The sequence below is a fragment of the Ceratina calcarata genome, unplaced genomic scaffold (assembly GCF_001652005.2).
Source record: "Ceratina calcarata isolate Rehan_Ccalc_2016 unplaced genomic scaffold, ASM165200v1 scaffold59, whole genome shotgun sequence".
NCBI lineage: Eukaryota > Metazoa > Arthropoda > Insecta > Hymenoptera > Apidae > Ceratina > Ceratina calcarata.
Genome location: NW_017177130.1, coordinates 451,870 through 477,833, shown reverse-complemented (window position 1 = coordinate 477,833; position 25,964 = coordinate 451,870). Strand labels below are relative to the sequence as shown.

The following is a 25,964-nucleotide window of genomic DNA, read 5'->3' as shown; positions in this document are numbered from 1 at the left end:
ATTGAGAATTATCGAATAGTGAATGATCTTATTTTTGAACCAAACAGGAATACGTTTAGATTCTCAAAATATTAGCACAAATTCATTTATTCCATTACATGGTATAATAAATTCATATAAAGCATGTTTTGATAAACCGATTATACGACAAGTTATTACACTTGGCACTTCTTTATTCACTCAGGGTACGGATGGGAATCTATATTGGCGTTGAATTCTCTTTGACAATTATTATTACAATGATTATGAATGAACAATGGCGTATGCGCGAGGGGCAGTTAAGGGTTAATAGAATGTCGAGGCATGGACGGGGCCCGGCAGGCATTCCCGCGTAACCGACCTCGACAAACCGAGCGAAACGAGGTCAGGAACGGCGCGTACGAGGGTCGTTGGTGGCCCGGTGGCTGACCACCCCCTGGCCAGGGGTGTTTCACCCGCTCGGGATCCCTCGGATCCGTTCGGAGGTCGTCGTTGTTTCCACCAACTGTCGTGGAATCGTATTACATCGACGTGTACGCGGCTGCTGCACCGAATTTCCGAAGCTGTGTGCGTGTACTGACCCGCACAAGTACCTGGGGTTTCGGCACTTAATCATTTCAATAAAAACCAGATATCTCTTTAATGCCGATTCGCTGCGAGGAAATCTGGAAAAGCCGAACAATATACGAAAATTGTTACAAACGTTTCGATCAGCTAACAGAAAAGGAATTGAATGTAAATGGTAAATCGCGTTTCAATCTATACGCTAACTATATTAACAATTATAAAGTCGACAAAAATTGTATTTCGATATTTGTTTACAAAGGTATCAGAAATTCGATAACGGTTTGTATCATCTATATTTACATATTTTGTTAACTACTGAAATTAATGTGCTTGTGGCGAATAAAGAGAAATACGCTACGCGACTACGATGGTCTTCGTAACTACTTGCGCTAACTTGAGCTTACGACAAAGTTGTGTATATGCAATACATCTTACGTGCTCAACTTCGTGAGGAACCAGTAATGTTTCCTAGTACACTTTAAAAGCGTTTTTTTATGAAGTTCAGATTTCAGTTTAATGTCTTACACTTTCAGCCTAGTTTCTCATACGATAAATCCATTATGCTTACCAAAACCATTTATGTACAAATATGCATAAATCCACGCAGTTATAAATATAAATCACACAGTCATATGTTTAAAGTTTAGAGCCATATAATTAGCCTCTTACTTAAAACGTTTGAGGAATCAAATGCGGCTTACTAAATTTTGTTTCGATTTTTTGCTTTCGAAATTTATGTTCTCCAAAAAAAACCATTTACGTACAAATATACATATACATAAATCCACGCAGTAACAAATATAAATCACACATTCATGTAATTAGCCCTTTTCTTTAAATGTTCGAGGAATCAAATACGATTTAGCAAATTTTTAGTCAGCAACATCGATAACGTGAAATCATTCGATAAGCAAACGCTCACGACGCTAAGATCGTACGAAAGAAAACTGGAATTGAAACGGTGTACCGAGTATAAAATTGAAAGGCCGTGAAGCAGCGGCGCATTAGTAGTTTGGTCTGCGTGAACCTGAACGGCGCGCCATGTTACGACAGTCACAGAGGGAGGCACGGACACACGTGCGTGCACGTGCACGTATATAAATACACGTACGCGAGCGAGGGTGTGCAAGGACAGGACAGAGCCAGAGCCGGAAAACGGTAATGTCGAAGGCTTCGGAACGCGGAGAACGCGCACACTTTCGCGCAGAAACTATCGTGTGTAAGTTGCCGTTGGTAGGGGTCGGTTCACCGGTGGAAGAAGGGCGCCGAGGGAGGGTGGTAGTCGCGCGGCCGACGGTCTAACGTGGTGCAGTGGCTCATTGGGCGTCGGGACGCCGTCGCGACGCGGTCTCGGCTCGGGTAACACGCACGCACGGGAAGACGCGCGCGCCAAGTGACGCGACACGAGGACCGCAATCAGTGCGCCGTCATCTTCGAGGACGAATACGATCGCGCGCGGTCGTCCTTCACGCTCCATTTCGATATTACGCGCTCGCGTTGACACACGGTCGCACGTTACGGGCGAGTCCTGATTCCGTGACCGAGCTTCCTACGATTCAGTGCGAGGTTCTTCGGTTTCTAGTTTATTTCGAGTTGTTCGTGTATTCGAGCTTGTGATCGATCGGCGATTGTTTCGCGAACGGAGAGGTTCCTCCGTCGGCCTGCCTCTAGCAAAAGTTCGTTTCAAGAGTTCCGACGATTTCGTGAAGCCACGGGATCAGTGTAGAATCAAGTCGTTTGAAGTGTGCGTCGCGGTTCGTCGGGGATAAAAGGAAGATAGGAGTCAGAATACCTGCGTGACGTGGCGACGGCCACGACCGGTGTTCCGATTGATCGGATCGTGTCGAAGGTGGAGGAGACGTCGCACGATGAGAAGACGGACGACGAGAGGATGTCGCGCGGAGGCCGCGGGATTCGTCTTTGTCGTCCGGGTGTTCGACCGGTGGTGGCCCTCGGGACAGTCGGAAAAACCGGTGAGAAGCGACGAGTCGCTGAGGGGCTGAAGGGCAGACCGGCGATGCCGTTGTGTCATGATCTAATGGGACGAGTCATGTCACGTGTCGTCGGGACGTTGCTCGCGCGCTCGACGCTGGTGACGAGCATCGCCGCGGCGCTCGTCGTCCTCTTCTGCTGCTGCAGGTGTACCCGCGCCAGCGAGTTCCCCGAAAGGGAGTGCTGCGACCTGATATTTCCCATCCCGGAACCGACCGGAAAATCCACATCGGCGCCGACACCAACGGGGAGAAGCGGTGAGTCAAGCGATTTTTTAATTCGAATCTCCGTCATTACGGTCGTAGCGTAAACAAAGTTTTGCGCGGGACAAAGACCTATGCAGGTCCTACGCCTACGTACTTCGCTCTGAGGTCAACGAGACCGCGTTCGACGAAGCTTCGCTTGTTGACGTCGACGTCGACGTCGACTCGCCTGAGTTGATTCGTAAACTACACCGACTCCGCTCTGCGTCTCTTTCTTTTACCTCTTACGAGATTATTACGTTATACTTTCTCGCTTCTCGTATTCTAAAAAACACGACAAACAATCGTGGACAATGTGTAGAAAGTAAGGGTCGTAACTTCGTTTGTAATTTACGTAAAACGTTTTTTTCGAAAATCGAAAACTGTAGATAGGAAATCGTGAAAAATTCGAAAGTAAATACACTGTGCATTTTTCGTGAATTGTGTATTTTGGTTGAAAAAAAAATACCAAAGAAAAAAACACTCGTTTCCACGAAGCGATGGTTTGATAGAACGCTCCATTGCATCGCGCGCGGGTGGGGAGTAGAAGCGAAGCCAATAATTGGACAGGAACCAATAACCGTACGTATACCTAGTTTGACCGTATTTTGCTAGCCACCGAGCAGCTATTACAATTTCCGTAGAGGGATGAGCGGATTATTAATTCAATTAGGATCTGTTATTAATTCAACAACGCCGCTTCATCGAGGCGAGTTCGACGGTGCCAGTATTTTAACTGACGAAACAACGCGTAACACCCGCGGTTAAGAGCCGTTAAAGAAGCGCGTTCTCCATCGTTTTCGTCCGCGCAATCTTCCCAATTATTTTTCTACGTCCTACTTTCAGTTTCTCTCGCCGGGAATTTAACCAGCGAACGTTTCTGTCGTGTATTAATCTTCGTCCCCGTCGTGGATGCTCAAACAAACATCCAACTAACCGGCGACCGCGAGGCTTTTCACTCGCAAAAACTTGCTCGAAAATATTCACGATATTTCTCAAGTAGCTTCCTCCGATCGATATCTTTAATTAACTCGAATTTACGGGCCACGGTCTTTTCAAAACGTCTGTGGCTGCTGTTTGGTATTCATATTCTCAACCTGCTCGCGAAGAAACTCTTTCCACCTCCTTTCCCCGCGTTCTCTTCTTTCAATCCTCTTCTCTCAATGGTACGTATTTTAAACAACCGAGAACTCGCTGATCGTTAATGCTCATCTCTCCACTTATTTGTTCTTAATGATTTCACCAATTATTCTTTTCGAAACCGGATAATGGCCGCAATGTATCGTCGGCTGGGAGGCATAACGTAATTCGGTCAAACACTAAAGAACGTATTTGCTGCGATGGAAAGAAGTTCAAATATACTTTATCAGAAAATAAGTATTCGATAGCCTCGATAGGAGAAACTTGTATTTCACGAAGTCAGCAATAGAAACAGTGTTATCAGAAAGAATTACTTTTACATGAAGAAAGAAGAAAGATCTAAAATCACTCATGGACAAAAAATTGATTTCTGAGTAGTACCATGATTTTTATCTTGATTCGATAACACAGAGTCTATTTTTTGTTTTGTATATGAGAATCAGGGAAAATTCAATTTCATTTTATTGCTGTTCAATATCTATTTTGTAGTGAGAAGAGAGAGAAGTACGTAGTTTTTTTGTAAAATAGTTTGTTTTATCATTTTTGGTTCTCTGAGGTAAACCTGCATGACCATCTCTTCTTGAATACATTGTTCCTCGTTGAATAAACAATTTTGTTACTTTGTGTTAAAAACTGTAAAATAAAAGTAAAAGATTTCTAGTATTTCATAAACATTTCACGGTTCTCCATTGAGTAATTTCAGTTCTGACAGTATTGCTTATCGAGTATTTATTCCCTGATAAACTATACATTCTTCAGTTTCATAAATTTTTGACGTGCTGTCAACGTAAAATCATATTCGGAAAAGCGTCCAAACTGTAACATTTTAAAGCACTTCCTGTTCCATTTGTTGCCTTTGTCAATACTCGGTCGAATTATTAGGTCTTACCTCCCAGCCAATAGTATTCTTAAATTCGCCGATGTAATCGTTTTCATCGACGGAGTCGTTTAAGCGCAAAAATAGAAAATATTAAATAATTGCAACGATTAAAATCAACTTCGCATCGCGACGCTCTCAGCTTTTAAATTAGCTCCAGCTTCTTATTCGAGGTTAATGGAGACAACGGTACTTACATTAGAGGGACACGCGAATAGGGTTTGGTGGTCGACGTCGTCGTAGGAAACGATGTCTGCGAGCATTTCGGCCCTCGTAGGGGATGAACTTCGATTGAGGTCGGCCACGATCGAAGGTTATCCGCCGCGTCTATAGTCGGGAAGCAAGTTTCAGGGTGGAAGTCATTTATACCACCCTATCGGAATTCCTCGCCGGCGAAATACCACGTACGTGCTTATAGAGTGTTAATAATGAAAGACGATCAGCCTTTATCGGTCTTTTATATTTCTCTCCCTCCCTTCTCATTTTTATCGAGACAAACTCGATGACGAACAATATTCTCCTCTGCTGTATTCTCTTTCTATCAATGTTAACGCCAAAAGAAATCGCGATTCCTATTCACACTTCAAGTGAATTTGAATTTTTCGAAATTGGAGCATCATGTTTTTATTTATCGACGCAACGGAGATTTATTATTCTTTCAATCGCATTTTCAACTTCGTCAGATGTATTAATCGGTCATCGATATCAGTGTAGGTAGGTAGGTAGGTAGATAGGAGGTTCGCGTCCTAAGTGCAAACCATGAAAAACTTAAGAATATCGAGAAGACGGGGTGAAGAGAAGGAGGAGTTGGTCGTCAAAGGAAACGTCGCGAAACGCGTAGCAGAGGTACGAAAGCGTGTGAAAGAAAAGGCGACAACCCGTCGAGAAGGAATCCTTCTCCGAAAAAAGGCGCGTGCACGAAGCTCGTGTCAGTCGGTTCGCTCGCTCGCGTCCAAAGCCGGCAAAGATTTTCCAAGTGCTCGCGAACGACGTCCTACGACTCCTGTCGCTTAAATGTCGCGAGTCAGCCCGCATAAGGAAGAGGTGGGAGCGAGGCGGGCGGCGCGGCGCGGGGTAGGAAAATCGGGGGAAAAGAAGGCGCATGGAGAACGGAGTAAGAGAAAAGAAGGGAACGAGAAGTGGCCCATTGACGTTAAATCGCACGGTGAGGCGCTTTTAAACGTCCTCGCTATTTTCATGCGACCTAGTTTGCCAGCCGCGCCGTAACGAGGTTGCTTTCGAATAAATTCCAAGTGCCTTCGAGTTCCCGACGCCCCTCTCACCCTTCCCAGGTTGTTTCTCCTACCGAGATTCTCCAATTTTTGGCGTTGGTCAAGTCAAACGAACTCAGCTAAGAAGAACAGCTCGTCCGTTTAATTAAATAGACGTCTAAAATCGAACTCTATTACGATTAGCGTGTACAGCGCTCAAAAGTAATGAGATTTATTGTCGGTGAACGAAGACAAATTTTACTGAAACGGTTCGTCAAAGGTGCTTTAAAAGATTACGAAATATAATTAATCATACCTTCAGATGTATGGAATCTAATAAAATTTTATTCTTACATAACGAAATTGTAACCGTTGTGAACAAGTTTTAGCGTGCTAAATTAATCTCGGCAAAGAGCTGGAATATTCGGCAGGTCATACGACCTGTCTTCTTTCTCCGATAATTCGTATCTATTCAACGTCTCCACGTCTTAGAGTTAGAAATAAATTTAACGAGATTCTCATCATACGTCAATTGACAGCTGAATCCGAAGAACAGAAACCAATTATACTATGTAAAAAATCCATGTTTGTTCCAATTTCGCCGAGCCCACGATATTCGCGGTACATTTATGTGTTCTGTCTCTTACATTAGCGTGATTCAGTGACGCTTGCGTGCACTGCCGTTGATCAAACCTGCAGGTCGATGCGATTTGGAAGAATGCTTCGATATATTATGGAGAACCGACTCGATGACGGCCAATTAAATTACGGGACACAATTTGATTTCCCGGTAATTAATTATTTGACGAAATTTCATTATCGAAAATAAATTCATTTGTCGTTCGTTTCGATAACACTCGGGTCCATGTTCGATTCTAAATTTGCTGTGTGTCGCACATTGTACCGGGAAACTTTCAAGTAGTATTCATATATGCATATACGTCCTTACAAACTTCGTGAACGAGCTTTCAAACAGAAACCGAAGTGTGCTGGAAAAACTGTTGAAATTTCGTTTCGGCTAGATGCACGTCGATCGGTATTTCGGTGGTTTGTTCCGTTCGATCGCGGCGGCGGCGTTTCCTTCGTCGGGCGCGTCAATCTTGTAGTCCTCTGAAAGTGAAGGCGTACCAACGGGCCAGACCCGAGAGGGCCTCGCCCTTGTTTTATTCGACTCGACCTCGTTTCCTCTCCTCGACGGACGTCAGCCGTTCGAAGGAGCCCCGTTATTACTACTTGTATCGCGGCAAAGGGAACATGTCAAATTACGAGAATCTTCGAGTCAAAGAAATGATTAATTAATTGGCCAGCAACCATGCCCCACTTGACCCGATACGTACGCGATCGATTCTTTTTGAACTTCGCTCAGTACAGCGACTCTAATCGTCGAAACGATTGGCGAATCTTTGATATCTTTTTGACCGCAATCAGGACGCGTTTCACTTTATGTCCGAGTCGGAGTCACCTCTTTTATTTGTCAACGTTTTTTATAGTTATGAGATAGTTTCTGCAAAAAGTTTCTACTGGAAGTTCGATTATGAACAATAGAAACTAATATTTTTGATCGATTTTTAGCGGTTGACGATTATTCGTCGAATGGAAATCGCGTTTAACGCTGGTCGGCGGTTTTACATTTCCGAGGCGGTTGCAACGAGGATTATTAATTGTAAGAGGAAACAGACTTGAAATCTCGTTTGCCGATATTATTGCGGAATGTCTCTACTAGGTCGTTCAACGGCGGAACGGGGGAAATCGGGTCGGCTGATAGAGGAGGTTGAGTTCGATTTGATTAAACGACCGTATTTGATTAATCCTCGATCTTGAAGACTCCGCCGCTCGTAATTCAACCCGGGTACCCGGCTAACCGGGACACGCTTTATACATATTTCATATGAAATCCTGAACACCGGAAAAACAAAAGACAGTCTCTGGGACGCTTAATCCCCCAGAGTAATTTCTCTCTCTTTCCCGCCCGCCTTCTCTCTCTCTCTCTTCCTTGTTGTTCGAAATTAATTTGCGTGATCGTTAATCACCGTGACGATGATGGTTCGCGTACACCGCGAGCGGAATTGTCTTACAACGGCTTACAACGGCTCGCGCGAGAGGGGGAAGGGGGAGAACCCGGCGCATTCCTTCCACCAACAGTTTCTTGGCTGCTTCTCCGACGAACCGTCACGGTCCTTCCGTATCTTTAGCTTCCGGCATCCTTTCCCGGTCCTCTCGCAGCTCCTTTGCTCGACAAGTATTTACGTCTGCTCCGACGAGTCGAATCGCTCCGCGACTTTTTCTCCCTTTTTATCTCTTTCGAGGAACTCCTCCCCGCTCGTTGAGAAGACGATTCCAATAACAAGGTTATCTGTGTACCGCCGCCGAAATACGTTTCAAAGATCCTATAGATCAGGAAGACAATGATGAATAAAAACAAGCAGAAATAGCAAGTAGTGGATAACGCTAGAACGGTTTTTATCGTCGGTTGTAATTCGAAGCTTCGATAAACTGGTTGCAGAGGATCGACTTTCCTGAAAGAGTTCTCGTTAATAGCGTATCCGTTGGGAGAAAGCGAAGAGCCGGCTCCTCTCATCCGTTTCGGTTTCCCTGGGTAAAAATGCTAAAGTGCTCCCGGTTCTCAGATGTGGCGCGCACGTTAAAACATCAACCAAAACCCCATACGTACGCACTCCCAGTTTTAATTAGACAGATTTTTCCCTCTCGTTTCCTAATGGCGATCCTCTTTCGTTGCTTGTTAAAGCGAAATTCACATTTAATTAACAAAAATGGAAAATTAACTGGATGGCGTTTGATCCTTACTCGGCTGTTCTACTGTGGGACGCCGCCGCGCTGCGTCGCGCCGCCAGTGAAAGTGTACGGTTATGGTCAGCCACTCGAGAGAGAACGTCACGTCGAGTCGGGCTTCGCGCTGTGTACTGGAAATTTTATACGCCCGGCTATCTGCCTGTTTTCGATCCTGGCAGTAGTCGTAGTTGTAAATGATTATTTAAAAAAAGTCCCACTGCACACTTAAAGAAAAACAACGCCGCGAAGTTCATTCACTGGGTATCGAACCGTCGGTGACCGTATAAAGTACAGTCGCCCAGCGGAAGAGTAAATAATGTTCCAATATCGAAAAGAGAAAACTTTTCTGCTCGGAATGAAAAGTGTCGAGGAATTTTTATTGGAACGGGAGAATGAGTCAAGTCAGTGAATTGCCGAAAAATATATTTTTCACAACTTTCAGTTATTAAAAACTATATTTGTTTTCCCAAAAATCCGAGCAAGGATATTAACTATGAAATACGTTGATGCACCTTTAGGCGTTGGAGAAAAGTTGGTTTGATATATTATAAGTAAACTGCGGATTTTATGCATTAATAGCAAAACTGAATATACAAAAAATATAATCACGGATTGTGTAGAAATGTAGAAAATATGTAAAATATAATGCAGATTGCACTAAGTGATAAGGGAAATCGTTATTTAAAATACATTCTTTAAACTGGTACTATAAACATTTTATTTTACATAAAAGCCCGCAGTCTTATTGTAAGTCTTGTGAAATATGGACAACTTGAAACCTGTGTAACGAATAGGTATACGTACGTCGTTGATCGAGGGAGGAAATCAGGTACTAAACAAAAATTTCCATATATACTTATTATACTCGACGTGAACGGGGGTGTCCTCACTTGGTGTTCGCGAATCACTGTGAACTTGGCAGTGTTATTTACGAGGGATCAACGAACCGGGTAATCGAGTTCAACGAAACTGCCTCTCGTTTAGTCGGGTCAGATTCGAGTAGTCGCAATGCGAGCACCGAACACGTTGAGATCGATCAGGAGATTCGATCGAGATCGACAGCTCCTCTTTAAAACGCCCTCGCGTTTTAGCATCGGACGAGGAATATAGTTCCTCTCCCCCTCTCGCGGGGCCACGTATACTATATACCAACATGTACATACAGTACGTATGTATATTATAGCTGTTGGGGAGGTGAACGGAGATTGACAACGAATCTGATTCCGACTATTGTTCGGTGGATTTTCAAAACCATACCGTGAATTCAATACCCATTCCGGCTGCAACGAGCGTAAAATTAAAATCGTTGCCTTTTTTCCCTATCCTGTCCGCTCTCTGCTCTTTCGCCCAGTTACTGAACACTTTCCTCTCTCTCTTTCTCTCTCTCCGCTCGGTACCGCGAATCTCGTTGACGGAAAATAGGAGAACCAAAGTTTCCAGTAGTTATGTAGCTTCTACCGATGAAGTTTCTATACACTGCACTGGGCGCACTTACGTTACTCATCCAACTTTACAAATCCCCAGACAATGGTTGAACAAATGTGAAAAGTATATTGAGATCAAGTTCATTATTGACAATTATTAAATACAATTGACTCGAAAGTTAAATGCATTACCCTCGCACTCACGTTTCTAATAGATTTATGTCATCAGACGCTGAGACTAATAATATAATTGCCATTTCTTGATCTTTAATGCATTTCAGGGGTATATAAATGGGAACTGGTGTTTAAAGACTAGAGACAGAGGCTGGCTCGAAAACAATTCATAAATGATATCTTCGTTCGATATTACTCAACGAGGTATCGGGTCACTGCTTTTCATCACGGCGTGGAAAGCTAGACTCGAGATGATTTTTAAATAAATCTGTGTACGGCAAATAGAGTGTGAATATCCTCAGCCTTTGACACGGTTTATCGAACGCCGCCGTGCCGTGTCACAGCGTCCGGCCGCGCTCGCTTCTGTGAAGTACAATTAACATTGCAATTATCGATACGAATAAACGACGGGTCAACATACGTGCCCGTATATTTAATTGACTCTTTGTCGCGGCCAGACGTGCATTTCACCGTCGTGTGGAACAGGTTTTCATTCTCCAACTTCCAATACATTATTTTTTTCAAATTATGTTTCTAGTAAAGAAACTTTGAGTCATTAGAGCTACGACTTCTAAAAAATATAAAAGCTTCGAGATTTTTCTAAAAAAAAATTGTCCAATGTACACCGAAACAGACGTGTTAAAGTGCACCAATTCCGGCGTTAAGCAAAATAAATCTTGAAGGGGTTAAATTATTTAAAAGTAGAAAAGTGATCGCGTACACGGAGTCAGTCAGCTTTCCTGACCTGCCCGGCTCTTTTTTTCCATTCCCTTCCCGTGAATCTTTCATACGTTTCCCGGTGTAAAGGGAGTAAAAATAACCTCGGGTCGACCTCGACCGGGACAAGGTTTCGTGTCACGAGAGGGTATAGCCGCGTTCGCAGGATCGGATACGAATGTTCGCTCAAGGGAAAGTTGATTCCCCCCCTCGCTAAGACAACAAATTATGAATTACAGCTCGAGGATTCGTGGGTGAGCCCGGCGTAAACATGCTCGAGTATTCGCAAGCCATTTGGTAAGACTTATCGAACGAACCTTGCCTCGGTACCTGCCTACATGCCTCGGCTATGTAACGCAATTAACCCGGTGTCTAACGTGCTCGCGTGTGTTGATGTTTGCGCTCGCGCACTGCCTGTATCTTGCCGTTTCGATCTGCATACATCTACCGAGCCAGCTGCATCAATAATATCTTTCCGACGAAGCTTGTTTCGTAACTGAATTTAATGACCGATCATCGAAGCGGTTCCCGATCGATGTATCTAATTGCTTTGATACTACAAAATGTCGATCCTGTACGAAGGCTCGCATCCTTTGAATCGTTCGGGTCGTGTAACATTGTCGCGCCACGATGAAAAATTTAACGACTCGCGAGCTATTGAAATTCCATTGTTTATGCCGTCAGGATTCACGAGCCGTCGATCGCGGGATCCTCTGAATTCTGTGCGGCGGTGGGCAATTAAAACGCTTTGAAATTTTAGCCTCGGAATGCAAACGGCAGCGCGATGCTCAGTCGCGATGATTAACGACGGATCGCAAAACGCACTTCTCAAGCGTCGTGTGACGACGCGACGGGGCGCCTTCCGTCGTGCTGTGCCTAATTGGCAGTAGCGTCGGGAACTTCTCTGCGTGCCAAATACTGGAGATTCGCACCGTGAAGAGTCGCGTACATTTCGTCACACGTTCCTTCGAGCATTCGCTCCGTTCGACGTCAACTTTCCGCCCCGGTCGATCGTTCGTCGGAGTTTTTCATGCGGATTTGCGATTGATTAAAATCCCGGTTTGGACAACGTATCGGCGAGTAAACGAGGCTCGTAGAATCGGGGCTGCAGGTGTCGTCGGTGGAATCGTCGGGGTCGGGGACACAAAAGCGAGAGGAGAGGGTCTCGACGTGCACGGAGAGGAGAGCGGCCGCGTTCTCTCTGCGGCAATGTTCGACACGAAAGGTTCGCGAACGAGCGCGTTCGCAGGCCTTATCGCAGAAAAGGGCTAGCCTGCCTTAACCCTCCGAGCCGGCTCGCCTGGTCGGCAGATCTAATCGTGACTAGTTTCCTTCGCTCGGCCCGCCAGCCGGCTGCTCGTTCTCGTGCCGTTACCTCTTATATTCTTGGAACTCGAGCCGCTCGTTTCGCTCTCCCTCCGTGCCTCCCCGCGAACTCGCCCCCTCGAATCTCGTCCGCCTTCGAACAACGCCGTCACCCGGTTCGGTGGTGAATTTACGCGCGTCGATCGTTCCGTGAATTCCCGCTTCGTTCGTTTCCCTTTGATTGTGAGCCACCGGTGTATGTAAATCAATGTCGCGACTGCGACTTCTGGATACGTCGCGGAGTTAGATTTCGAGATCAGTTTAAAGATGTGAGCGAACCAGGCCCACCTGTTCTTCCCTCGAACCAGATTAATCGAGTAAACTGCGAGCACCCATGAGTTTCCGTAATATTACAGCGCGTATCTTTTTCGAGAATAGATTATTTGTTATATGGATCACCTTCTGCGAATTGCACGTCAATTACGAAACGTGGTCGCGCGTTGGAACTTCGATTTAGACGACGATATTGATTTCCTTCTACGAGACGTTTCCAGATGTTCCACATACGCGATAGTTTTCAATTGCTGTTATATAACAATTTGTCGTTAGCGATGATTCCTAAGTAAAGGTACATGCATTCAAGTTTGAAGTAATTTTATTTATATGATTTTGAAAGAGCATATAATATTTGCTAGGTATGTTTGTTGCTAAGTTATTATTATTATTGATTATTAGTATAGAGATTTGTAAAACCCATTGGTATATAGTAATAAACCAAAGTGGAAACTAGATATAAAACATAAAACTAAGATAAATATGTATAAATTATAACAACGAAAAATAATGATTAATAGTGATATAACAAAATACTAATTGTAAGTGATGTACATGGTCAAGAATAATTTATTTAGAGAGTGTAGGATAATGATTAGACTGCAGATTTTATGCACCTATAGAAAAATGGTACATACAGAAGATACAAAAACTTGTTTTAATGTCATACAAAATATCAGAAATGAAATTCATATTATGATTCATGAAATACTAAAGAAATTCCTATTTAAACTTAATTTTCTACATTCACATTATGAATGATTTATTGTGCATAATTATGTACTGCAGTCTAGTAATGATATACTTGGTGTTCGACATAGATTTCGAGCAAACATCCGCTTTGGAGTGGGCAAAATTATGGTCTATTGCATGATATCCAATCCTGAAAGTTCATTTGTTCTGTATTGAATACGATAATAATCGGCTGGAGAGGCAATAGAGAGAAATATTTCAAATCGTTGTTATGTTTAGGGGATTCATAAAATAACTTTAGCCACATTCGATTACGTTAGACGTAAAAAATTTCAAGTTTAGAATTAGAAGCCTAGTTCTCAATTAACTAATTGTAAGTGTTTCCATTTTACACAAGTAAATATTTTTGGCTTTCGTTCGAAACTTCGCCTGCACCATACCTCAATCGTACCGTTTCTAATTTCTTTTACCTGCACTGTGTTTCGGGGGCTGGCGTTCTTTTTTCACCCGCAGCGTAATCGTCGGGGAATGATGGTTTGACCGTTTACTGCCGGTCGGGGAGCGCGAGTGCCCGCTAGATGACGACGAATTTGCACGACATACGATCGTACACGCGATTCCTCCGTTGCGAACAGCGTTAGCAACGTTCGACATGCGAACGAGAAATCAGGGAGCCCGCCTCGTCTACCCCCTTTGTAGATCGAAGAAATGCGTTTACGTGAGATCACCACGCGACGACGCGACTTCGACTCTGGCTACGTAAAAAAAAAAAAAACATAAAATGCCGCCCCGACTTCTGCTTCTTCATTTCACGACTGCCCCTTTTAAATTATAAGTTTATTTATTTAATTTATTTAATATCTTTTTATAATGAGTACAGATATAATGCAGTGTAATAACAACAATTAATAATTTGTAAAATATGTTGAATTATTTAGTTAGATTAGCTTAATTACGTTTTAATATTCCAGTGCAATCATTAATAATGAATTTTCCACCTGTATCATATTTTTGCATTCAATCATTAACGATTACTTATACATTCGTACTTATCGATTCTCTCGCCCTTACATATTACAGTCTCGTTAGCTAAGAACGTACAACACTTGTTATTAACGCGTAATTATAGTAGTAGCCTAGTTGTGATTTTAATCAATTAATAGAAAGGGCGAAACGAGGTTGTACATTTTTTTACATTTATCATCTTCCTCCTGGTTTCGCTATGTTACTAAGAGGAATATTTCTGTTACATACCTAGTTTTAAAATGGTCGGTTCGTGAATGTACCGTAGCAGTCTCAATTATTTTGTGCTTTTTTGAGGTATTTCGTTTTAATTAATTCTCGTTAGCTTCACAGCTTACCGGTACTTCTCGTGGTTTTGACTGTTGCTGTGTACAATAAGAAGTGTGTGCAACGGATCATATGCACGTGTATAATTATTTCATTCTCTTTCCAGTCATGCAGTTGTTACAGGATGAGGTGAACGAAACAGGACAACTGAATAACTCGGTTACTTTACAAAGATAGAACAATGCATTAGGCCAAACTTGCTTGGTATCGAGAAGCTCGTAATCTAATGTTATTAATTTTTCTATAAATGAAGACGCCAAGGAGATATGAAAATCAACTCTGTATTTTTAAATGGAATAGTATGATTTTTTATTTAAAATCTGGTAGAGTGTTCCAAGACGAATACAATGACCTATTACGGTCATTTAAGTTCACCAAAAATATATATAATATAATTCTTTTTTTTTAATTTTTAATCCGTTCGTTTTTAATTTTGGACAATCGAATTTGAGGAAGTAACGCGGAACATGAGTTGTGTTTATCGTGTACGGTTGGTAATAATTAATTGAACTCGATTGGTAGAAGTGGAAGATGCTCGCGAAAAAGAGTGCACGTTCTTCCGGTCGACTTTGTTAAATCGGCCCGGAGTACAGGCAAATGGATATCTGCGATCAGAATCGTTTTAAAATTCGGCGAACGACACGAAAGTTTCGGCCGCTATAAATCGGCTGCCATTTGTATCGACGAGTCTCAGGTGTGTTGCGGAATTATAAATAATCTTCGATCGGCGTAAACTCCTAAAATATTTTTGCTACAGCCCCGGTTCGTTTCCCGTGAATCGTATCATTAAAAGCGACCGGTAGCGGGCGAATCGCACCCCGATGATCGCACCGTGTGGGAACTCCGCAGTTGCGGATGAATACGAGACTCGGTATGGAGAAATTGCATTTCTAACTTCGTTACACCGTCCGAGGCGAGTTAGTCGACGTCAGTCGACGCAGAAATGATCAATTTCTATCGATACATTAAATTTACAACTTCTCCCACTAGCTAATAGTGAAACGCGCGTATTTTTCGGTGTCCCGAGTGGAAATAGAATTGCGTAACATTTGAAACCAATGTAGACTCTCCAGTTTTACTGGAACGAGTTAAACTCAGTGCCCCTAACGCTGTTTAAGATCGACCAATGTTTTCTATCTTCACACATTCAACTCTAGATTTGGGCACTTAAGTGTCACAAGTAGCTTCGAGAGCCAATAAAGTCAATCAGTCATACGATATATTCAATGATTCTATTTTGCATTTCTATTTTCTCACCTCGCATGATCACTCATCATATACTCCTTCAAAATCATGTATATACGAATATAATAAGTAAATAAACAGGAAAACGTCGTGCGGAATGTTGGTACTGGCGACATTCGAGCTTAGGTCGGATTTACGTGAATTAGAGGCGCGTGGCTAATAAAGGGTTCTTCGGTTAATTTGACGATGGTGCTGCCGTTGCCACGTGGCGGACTCTTTAATAGCGGCTTGTCATCATCGGATTACCGTTCGTTCTCTTTCCGCTAGCCCTATCTCTGGCTGTTAATTTCGACAGAAACAAGCGGGACAGAGATAGAGGGGTTCAGCCAGCGAATTAACTCTTTGAGTCTGTTTCGACGAATCTGTGTCACGGGCATGGCGCGACGCCAGACATTCTCAAACTGACGCAATTAGCCGATGTGCTTCGTTGTGACGAGCTCGCTAGGTAGGTGCACTCTCTTTCCCTCTGCTCGGAATTAACTTCAGGTTTAACACACTAACGCTCTTGTCGTTTGCTCGCGCGTATAGGATACTTCCTTGAGTATCGCCTCTTTCTCCCCCTCTCTCTTCCCCCCTCTCTCTTTAACTCGTTATAGTTCAATCGTAAATATTGCATTTGATTGTCAATAATGAGATCGTTTTTTGTGTTTCTGGTAGCATAGAAAAGTTGGTACATGTTCGGTTGATAGTGAAATCGTGTTTAGTTGAATAGAAATTTGGGATGTTTATATTAATTATTTTATTTCGCAATTTGATTTATTTTGTATGAGGAGAATGTCCACCGAAAACCAAGGGTCAATTAATAATAATAATAATAATAATAATAAAAGTTTTCGCTAATATTTAGTTCAGTTATCAAAATCATGCTTTGAATAGAAATTGGGACATTTCCCTTTACTAGGCGGACACTGATTTCGAGCAAGCGTTCAATGGGCTTGGTCCATACCTAAAATCTCATGATTTTTCAAATCATGATTCAAGTACTCCACTACATACTTAATTACAGTCAGCGAGGCGGAGTTGAGCGATAGGTGCGAGAGCAGGGGATACGGGTGCGGTCTGGCACGGTCTGGCGCGAAGAAAATTGCATTCGCCGCGAGTATATCGGATTATTAGAAAACGCTTTCAGTTCCAAGAAAAGAAAAGTTCCGTCACGCCGTGCCGGGAGCAACAAATGCGCGGCGTAGGAAGAATCCGACCGCGAGCAGAATCGTGAAAAGATGCGTCGCGTCTCACGACGTCTTCCACCGTGTGAATTATGTCTTGCCGGATAACAAAATAAAACGCAAGACCTGAAGCATTTACTGAAAGAAAGTAAATTAAATTACGGATTTCACACATTTACAGAAAAACTGAAAGTATAAAAAGTATAAAGATCCTAATGGATGAAGATACTGTAGGTTCAATGAGTTTATTACCTGAATTGAAGAGACATTTGAAATATTAAAATTTATGGAATCGACTTAAGTCTTTGACGTCTTGACGATCTCTTAGTACCTAACTTTCATTTCTCTTGTGTGCTTCTATTTATAGATTCGCAATATAGAAGTTTCTAGAATGTAATTAGTATGCGGTTTATAAGTTATGAAGTGATCTGTTTATCAATCGACCATCGATCGCTGAGTTCGGTTACCCTGGTCAGGGACCTTCTAAGGAGAGACCGGACGCCGGACACCTACTTAACAATGCACCTAAACCGGAAGTCATATATTCAAAATGTAGAATGTCGAAATTAATAGTTGAACATCAACTGTATTCACTGACAACACCTTAGTACCATCAAATAAAAGTTAACACCAATAAAAAGATTAAAATGTCGATAATAATAAAATAAGGCTACATTATTTTTTATAAATATTTATTCCGAGTTTTGTTGAGCGAATTCTGACATCAAATAGCAGTATATTGACACTTTCTTCTATCAAATATCGTTCGTCCCTCAATTATTTTGTTACAATAAAATATATAAAAAAATTGATGCTTAAACGATCAAAGAAATTCCTCTATGAAACGCATCGTTACAATTGATACCATGAAGTTTCATTTCGAATAAAACCTTGGAATCTGCGCATAAACAGCCTCTATTAATATGGATATTCTGCTGATATTGTATTACAGTACGGAACAAAAAACGAAACGGAAACGTGCGCGCAACAGCGAGCTACAAACGCCAATGAATATCATTATTATGACAGGACACAAGTAGAATAGGGTAATAGAGGAGAAGGGACGATATTTCCGAGCGAGTGTAAACCGTAAAAAGAGCGGGCGGAGCGCGCCACGCACGTACGCCTGCGTTCGGCCGACTGAAATTAATTTCAGCTACAGCTCCGATTTCAGGTCGCCCCTGCCGAGTAGATTTAATTATTTCGACTTACGCGAGCCCTTCCCGTCAAAATATTATTTTACTTACCGTAAAATAAAATCATATAATTGGTCACTTCGAATTAATTTCGCCATCTTCGGTGTCGATTTTACCACAATTCCGTATATACGTACACGTGTAGTACCCGAGTACCTCTATTTTTCATCTCTCGGCTGAGAGCATTCTCTAAAAAGCACCCATGACTCTGAACGAGACGACTTACTAAAAATCGCGTGAACATTTGTAATTAGATATATTGTTCATAAAAGCAAAACGTTTTATCCTCGCATTTTATGCTTGCCAGAGAAGAAAGCAAAATAATATTGACTACTCGTTTCTAAAGGCATTAAAGGAGAACGATCGAATCGCGAGTCGGCGCGACGTGGCGTTTCGAAACGAATTTATGCTCGGAAATAATTCAGAGGCAAATGAAGCGATACGTACGCCATAACTCGGTCACCATTACCATTCGAACGCGATATCAAACGGACGGTCTGGACGAAGCGCGTCATTTCGCCTATTGTAAAGCATCCGACTTTGTTAGTAGCGGCGACGATGACAAATAACGAGCGTAAATCAATGTAATTCCGGGCGGATAATAACAGCCAGGGCGGCAGCAGCCCTACGATTTTTGCATGCTGATTCGATCACCGTCCGGCGCACGGAAAACCTTAATCCCTCTTTGTTTCCTACAACATCACGCGACCGAGGCCCCGTTTTCCGGTTTCGACGCATTCATCAATCCACCATTTCCCAATCTCGACTGTTTTGCAATTAATATATTTTTAAACTTGCAATGGCGTTGACGATTTTAGAAGGAAACTAAAACCTAAAGAACCTAAAAGAAGTAATTCTTGTTTTTGCCTCGAATAGTACTTATATAGCTGATTAGATGATTGTGTATGAAATAAGAAACGTTATAATTATTTATTATTTATCATTTATTATTGGCCTTGCCTTTCGGTTTCTGCGAACTTCTGGGTACATATTATTCTCATTATACATTCGTTAACTTTACAACTTCTGTTTGAAATCTGTTTTTTCACTTAAAACCTGTGATCTGGAATAAATTATGGCGACGAGGATGGAATATCCATCACTCTACTCACAGAGAATATAATTGGACGTAGGAACTGCAACTTGTGTCAACGAGTGGCAGCGCGAGTTGCTGAGAACGTGAATATCGAACAAGACGGTATACAACACACTATGCCTTTCTCTGTAATTCGAATATCTTCCTCAAATACCAACTCTCGTTCTCTCTACACTTTATCTTTGTCATCCGCCTTCCACTGCTTCTCCGCCTCGTTCTCACTCCACCTCCTCCCTCCCTTATCAAACATAAAATGAAATTACCTGCAAACACACTGCCTTAAATAATTAAAGAGAAATTTCGAAAAGAAAAACACATAAAAGTGTCCGAGATAAAAAAAACGTGGTACACACAAAATCGAAGAGTGTGAAGAATTCGGGAGACAAATTGCAAGGTTTACTGGGATTTCATTTCTTGAAAGCAACGTTTGCGTAAGAAGTCGTTGATTCCTCGGAACGCGAGAACAATCCGTCTTTGCTCCGTGACGCGGTCGTTGGTTATCTCGCGGTTGAATTACATAATACATCTGTACCGCTTCATCTTATCTCCGTTCGCAGCCGTTTATCGTGCGAAACTTCACCCGTGGCCGTGAAACTTTTTAAACTGCCGATAAACCGTCAGAATCGCGCGGACTTTAAGGCGAGCCTCGACCCCGGCACCCTGGCAATAAAAGTCCTACGAAACTTATCACGTTCTCCTCCCTCTTTCTGGTAGAACCGTCTCGTCGAATTCTCGTTTCTCCGCGGCTCTCATCAACCCTCGGCCGACGGCGCGACGCGGCGGTCCGGAAAACGCGGAATAGTCATGAAATGGAGAGCGTTCACCTACTTGTAGATTCACCTTCGTCAGAAATTTTTAACAGTTTGAGAACTTTGTACGTCGATTCAAATCTCACTCGTGAAAGATGCAAACCAGCACCGCAAATTAGGTATACGAGTAGATCCAGCAATCAATACATTTTCTTACTTCTTGTTTCTTAAGTAGAAATTACATTACGAAAAAACCAAAATGTAACAAAATGTTAGATAATTAATATCGATATTTGATAAATGTTGATGTTAAATCAATATCTACTCGATTGTATGTTAAGTTTTAAGTAGAGCAGATTTTCCGATAATTTCGAAGAACAATAGCAGCGACTAAATCAATATCCACTCGACTATATATGATTTAAAATAACGCAAATTTTCTGATAATTTTGAAAATCAATCACATCGATTGGATCAATATTCACTCAACTTCATGTTTTTTTAAATAAAGCAAACATTCTGATGGTCTGCAAAAATATTCGCATCGACTAGATCAATATCCACTCGACTTAGTATTAAGTTTGAAGTAAAGCAGATTTTCTATTGATTTCGAAGAACAGTGTCCGCAGCGGTTAGAAAACATTTCTCGATAAGATAAAACGAATAAGAGATTAGAGGCGAGCGTCGCGCGAAGAAGGTAGAAAGAAGAAGCGAGACCACGAGGAGCCGTGGTTGATTCACCTCGCGAGCTACTCGTTTCTAGGCACGTTTCGGCAATAGCGAAACGAAGCGAGGGAGCGGACCGCCGCCGCGCCGGATAGAAAGAAGATGTCGGTGCCCGAGAAAGAGGGCCAAGAGGTTACAGAATGGAAAACGGAGATAGAAGAGGGAAGGTGGCGTTCTCTATCTGGTCGCGAGTTACGAGCGGTTGTTTGGCAGAGGCCATTGTACTGCTTCTACGGTCAAGACACGTAGAGGAGGGTGCTCTCCTCCGCGCGTTCTCCACCTCCCCTCCCCGCCTCCTCCTCTCGTGATCTTTTTCGAAGAGACGAACGACCCTGACGTCCAAGCAAATTACATTTCGCCTTGTACCTCCGTGCTTTCTCGTCTGCAACGCCGATCGTTCGTCAACGAGCAGAAAAACTCGTTCTCAATTGACCGCGTACCAGCTCCACGCTCGAATATGTACGTACACGGCGTTGTACGCACGCTGCATTGAAGAAGTCGCTTCCAAGATTTTACAGAGGGGAGACGTCGACAAAGCCGGCTGGGATTGATTTTAATTAACCTCAGAGAGTCTCCCAACCTGACAAAACGCGTGACGAAAATGGAACAGACAATTTTGTACGCGACTCGGTCGTCTCTGAAGTTCGCTCGTTTCGATTACAATTATGCCGGTCGAACAATGCGCGGAATGGACAATAAAGAGAAAAGGAGGTGTGTCCGTTCCTCCGACAGTGTCTTCGACGGTAATTAGCAACGTAGCGGACCCGGTTCGAGCATCCTTTTAGCCAATTGTAAATCGAAGCGCAGCCAAGAAACTCTCCGCTCGTGGGGAGTAGCTTCGATTTTCTCTCACGGAATCTCATTTGGGAGAGTAACGGAAGCGCGGCAAGTGGTCGGAAGCTCCGTGAAGCTTTCTCGAGTAAATGTGGGTACGTATTCGTCACAGCCTAGAAAAAGCGTGAGTCGGTTCCGAGAGCGCGTCCATTCACAGTACTGCGTTTTCAAGTTTTCACTCGTCCGAACTTTCCCTCCTTTCTCTCTGCTCGGATTCGCCGGCAGAAATACTTACCCACGGCGAGTAAACATTCTAACGGATTGAGTTTCTTACGTTTTACAAATTTGTACAGTGGAACTTGGTTCGTACGAACTCCACGAATTTTCATAGTATCCGACTGACTTCTAGTTTATTTATTTCTTTCATTATACGGGCAAACAGCCCTTTTTATTATGGACGTAGATATAACACAATTTTATAACTATAATTACTAAGACAAGAAGCAATGAACCAAAACGAAAAATAATAGTAATAACTCATTCGAGAGACATATATTGCAGACGTGTTTCTAAAAAATACAAGTCAAACTTTTGGGAAAATTGAGAAAAATTATTATTGAGTGAGTTTTTTTGACATTTCGCGTTTTGACTATGCAACTTCCGATTTAGGCACATTTTTATTTTGATGTCCAGTCTCTTCCTGGAGGATCCCTACTTTTGCTGACAAGAAGAATGACACTAGTGCTATATAGCAAATGAGATTCTTCAGCTATAATTTAGTACAATTTTTTGTCTTTGGTAAAGGACTGTTCATGATTAGCCGGTCATAAACACAGATTTGTGTCACTTTAGAAATACATGTGCGATGTGTACATGCTTACGCTTCTATTATATAAATTCTATAATTTTAAAGCGGAATTTTGTTATACGTAGGAGGTAACAAACGAAGATTCATTTGCATACACTGTGAGGGATTCAAAAGTCTTTCGTTTGATGTTCACTCAAGAGTTCTACGAAAAAATATACAGACGTCCATGAATCGTAGTCAAAGGAAGGATTTGGCACATATAAAATCGACGTTCTATAGAAACTCTGAAACTCTTTCGTAGAGTGGTGGCATAACGGAGATAAACGAATTAAGTGGGGCACCTTCTCGTTCCGTTTGGCGACGGCGGAAGAGAGGGAGGGAAGCGTCAAAGGGTGGCCGGGTTAAAAGAAACGTTCGAGCAAGCGCCTCGAACAAACAGAGACTTTTTCCGGCTGTTTTTCTCTCTCGCTAATTAGCAGCGAGAAGCAGAGAACGGTTTCAGAACCGATGCATATTTCATTGACGCGCGACCTGCTCGATCGAGCCGTCTCTGTCCTCTCCGTCGCTGCCTGAGTTTCTCGGGTTAGGTTCGGTTAGTTTGAGGCTGTCTAAAGTCCTGGGAATAACAGTCGGATTAGCGAGAGGGAATACAGCCTTAATGCAAACCGCTGCTCTTTCTCTTTCTGCCGGTTCTGTTCGTGCACACCCACGCGTGCATCCGGCTTGATGTGCACTAACAGGTTGAACTACCACCAAAGAAAACAGTACTCCGCCTTACGGAGGACAATTTTGGGATTAAATCGTTCCGACGAACGGTCTCCGTGTTGCTATTACATTTGTTTAGGCAACAGCTTCCTGATTCCACTCACGCATGGACATTTACACAGATCTTTGATCCATTTAGTTAAAAGTCAAAGCGAATATCCGAAACGCTAGCTTTTCCACAAATAAAACTCTACATTAAATATGAAGAATTGCGAAATAAAGAATGTTCCATTGTAGAAAGGTGAATGTAGGTCTTTCCATCTAAAACAGGCATGTCAAACTCGTTAACCACCGAGGGCCATATATGAAGTATTATATATTAAATCGGGGACCAAAAAACATAAAAAAATGGCGATAAAGATGACGCATAGCTTTTATTATAGACTGATCAATACATAAAAGATAATAATGCACAGAGTATAAGCAAACTAAAAAATACATATGAATGTAGGAAAGTTCCTTTCTTTTCAATTTAACATTACTTAAACAAAATAATATAATTTTTTTTTAAGAGACTTGGGAAAGTTTTTCATGAACCAAATCTTCAAAATTTGGTTGAATTTGTTGAGCTGTAGTTATTTTTAAAATTGCTTGTCTGTTAACCTTGATCTTCCCACAGTTTCATTATTTTTTAAAGTGGAAAAATAGTTGGTCAGTGTTCGTATAGGTCCAGTGTTGTCAAAAGTTAAATAAACGTATTGGTTATCAATCTTGGCAGGCCGCATGCTTGACATGCCTGATCTAAAAGTTATAAAGAATTCTTCCTAAGAATACACGCATCTCTCGATTGAGCTTTTGCTATCATTTTGTCTTTCAGTTAATTTCTTCTTATTTTAGTTATTAATTATAGTTTGTAGTTAGAGGATTGTATTATATTTATATTCATTATAAAAACGGCTATTTGCCCGTGCAATTAAATAAATGAAATAAGTAAATATTCGCTATCTGAAAGCATTTCTTTATCGGTTGGCTCGTTTTCGATGGTCGTTTGAAAGGACGATCAATTCGAGCTACTATCGGGAGTGCGGTTTAATTGGAGAACCAACTAGACGAAATAAAAATTGAATCCCACTCGTTTCTGAGCCGGAAGAACGCGTAAGCGTACGCATCGATGCAATCGTAATGCCAGATTAGGGAAAACTGGAGCAAGGAGGAGACGAAGACGGTAAAGAAAATACCGTGGCCCAGGGAGAGAAACTTTTGAGCCGAAGTTCGGAAGCTTGTCTTCCAGTCCTCGAGGATGTCGCTGCCACGACTCGGGTTAGCTTTACGAAAACAGGATTTCAACGGTAAGCTCCATTACCGCGCGCACCCTTGGAAATTCCATTCGAAAACGGCGACGCGCCGCTACCTCCGAACGAATGCTTATTTAACGCGACCTCGCAACTTGTCGCGATGCAAAATTGAACAGAGCTTTCTCTTGCTGTCCTCCCTCTAGTCTTTCTCTTTATCTGACTAACGTCTAGCAAAGGAGACATCGTGGGAAGGAAGTCTTTGTTGGAAATTCAATGAAACCCGTCCTTTTTCTTTCCGCTGTATCAACTTCTTTCACGTGTGTACATCATTCGAAGTCAAAGTTCATTCGTGAACTTCATGGATCGAAGAGATTACTCCGCCGATTGTCATTCGAATCGGATTCCGAGTCATCTTTTTACTCCCATATTTTCAAGATATAATACTTTTCTTGTGTTACATTCTTGTTTCTCAAGAGACAAGACACCGGAAAAGAAAATAGACCTGTAGGCTTGACTTTAATCTCTGTTTACCCAAACAGTTGCAGGTTCTTAACTTAGAAATAACTAAACATGTTCCTCTCCTCTTTCATCGTCGATCGTAGCGTTCCTTTTCGCCCGTTTCCGATATATCTTCTACCGTCTTTCGTCCCAAGGGAAAACACGGTTTCTCCCTTCGCGCACTTTTGACTATGAACGGGAAAAATAAAACGGAAACGAGCCAAGTAAATACAAAATGGAATACCTTCTCTACCGATTACTATATTTATCCTGCATTTGATGAAAACAAGACCGCGGAAGGAAAATTGTAAAGTCCCGCAAACATTCCGTAGCGTTTCAAAACAAATTATTCGCGTCCTTCGAAGGGAGAAGAAAATCGTCGTTCCAGAGTCGAACTTACAATTAGTTAAAACATTCTTTTAACGAACTTCTTCGCGGAGTTTCCTGCGACGCGGCGACGGCGCGGGCGCGAAGAGAAACAAAAGTCGGAGCGCCGAGGTGACTTAATTTCCTCTGAGCGACTGGAACAAACAATGCCATTGGTGACCGTCTTTCACCGCGAAACGAGAGAAACGATTGGACGAGTCTGCTCGACGACACGAATGCTGGGAGCATCGAACCGTGCGAGGGTGAAAGAGAAAATTCGAAGTCGTATGGTTAGGAAGCCGATCAAAGAGTGTCGGTTCACGGAAGATGTTCATCCGTCAGCGGCAATGACGACGCGAAACCGAGCTGCGTCAGCTATCGATTCTTTTTACCAAGTACGTCGTTCGATGTTTCGATTCGTTCTCTTGCCACCGTCACGAAATTAACCACAGAATAAAAGAATCTTATAACGGGCTAAATTTCCTATAAATCTACATAAAATTATGGGTCGACAATCACGTGGTACGTGAACTGTCCAAGATGGAT

At 42.4% G+C, this 25,964-nt stretch overlaps 1 protein-coding gene across 4 annotated transcripts in view; it reads left to right on the top strand.

Annotated features, from left to right (window-relative positions):
* The first annotated feature begins 1,842 nt into the window (after nt 1–1,842).
* Gfrl (Glial cell line-derived neurotrophic family receptor-like) overlaps nt 1,843–25,964 on the top strand; it is a 235,588-nt gene continuing 211,466 nt past the window's right edge. For all 4 annotated transcript variants that reach the window (XM_026817634.1, XM_018032793.2, XM_018032792.2 and 1 more), the window contains exon 1: nt 1,843–2,795. In XM_026817634.1, coding sequence (XP_026673435.1) covers nt 2,438–2,795 — 358 coding nt within the window. In that variant the 5' untranslated portion in view covers nt 1,843–2,437. The remainder of the gene's footprint in view (nt 2,796–25,964) is intronic.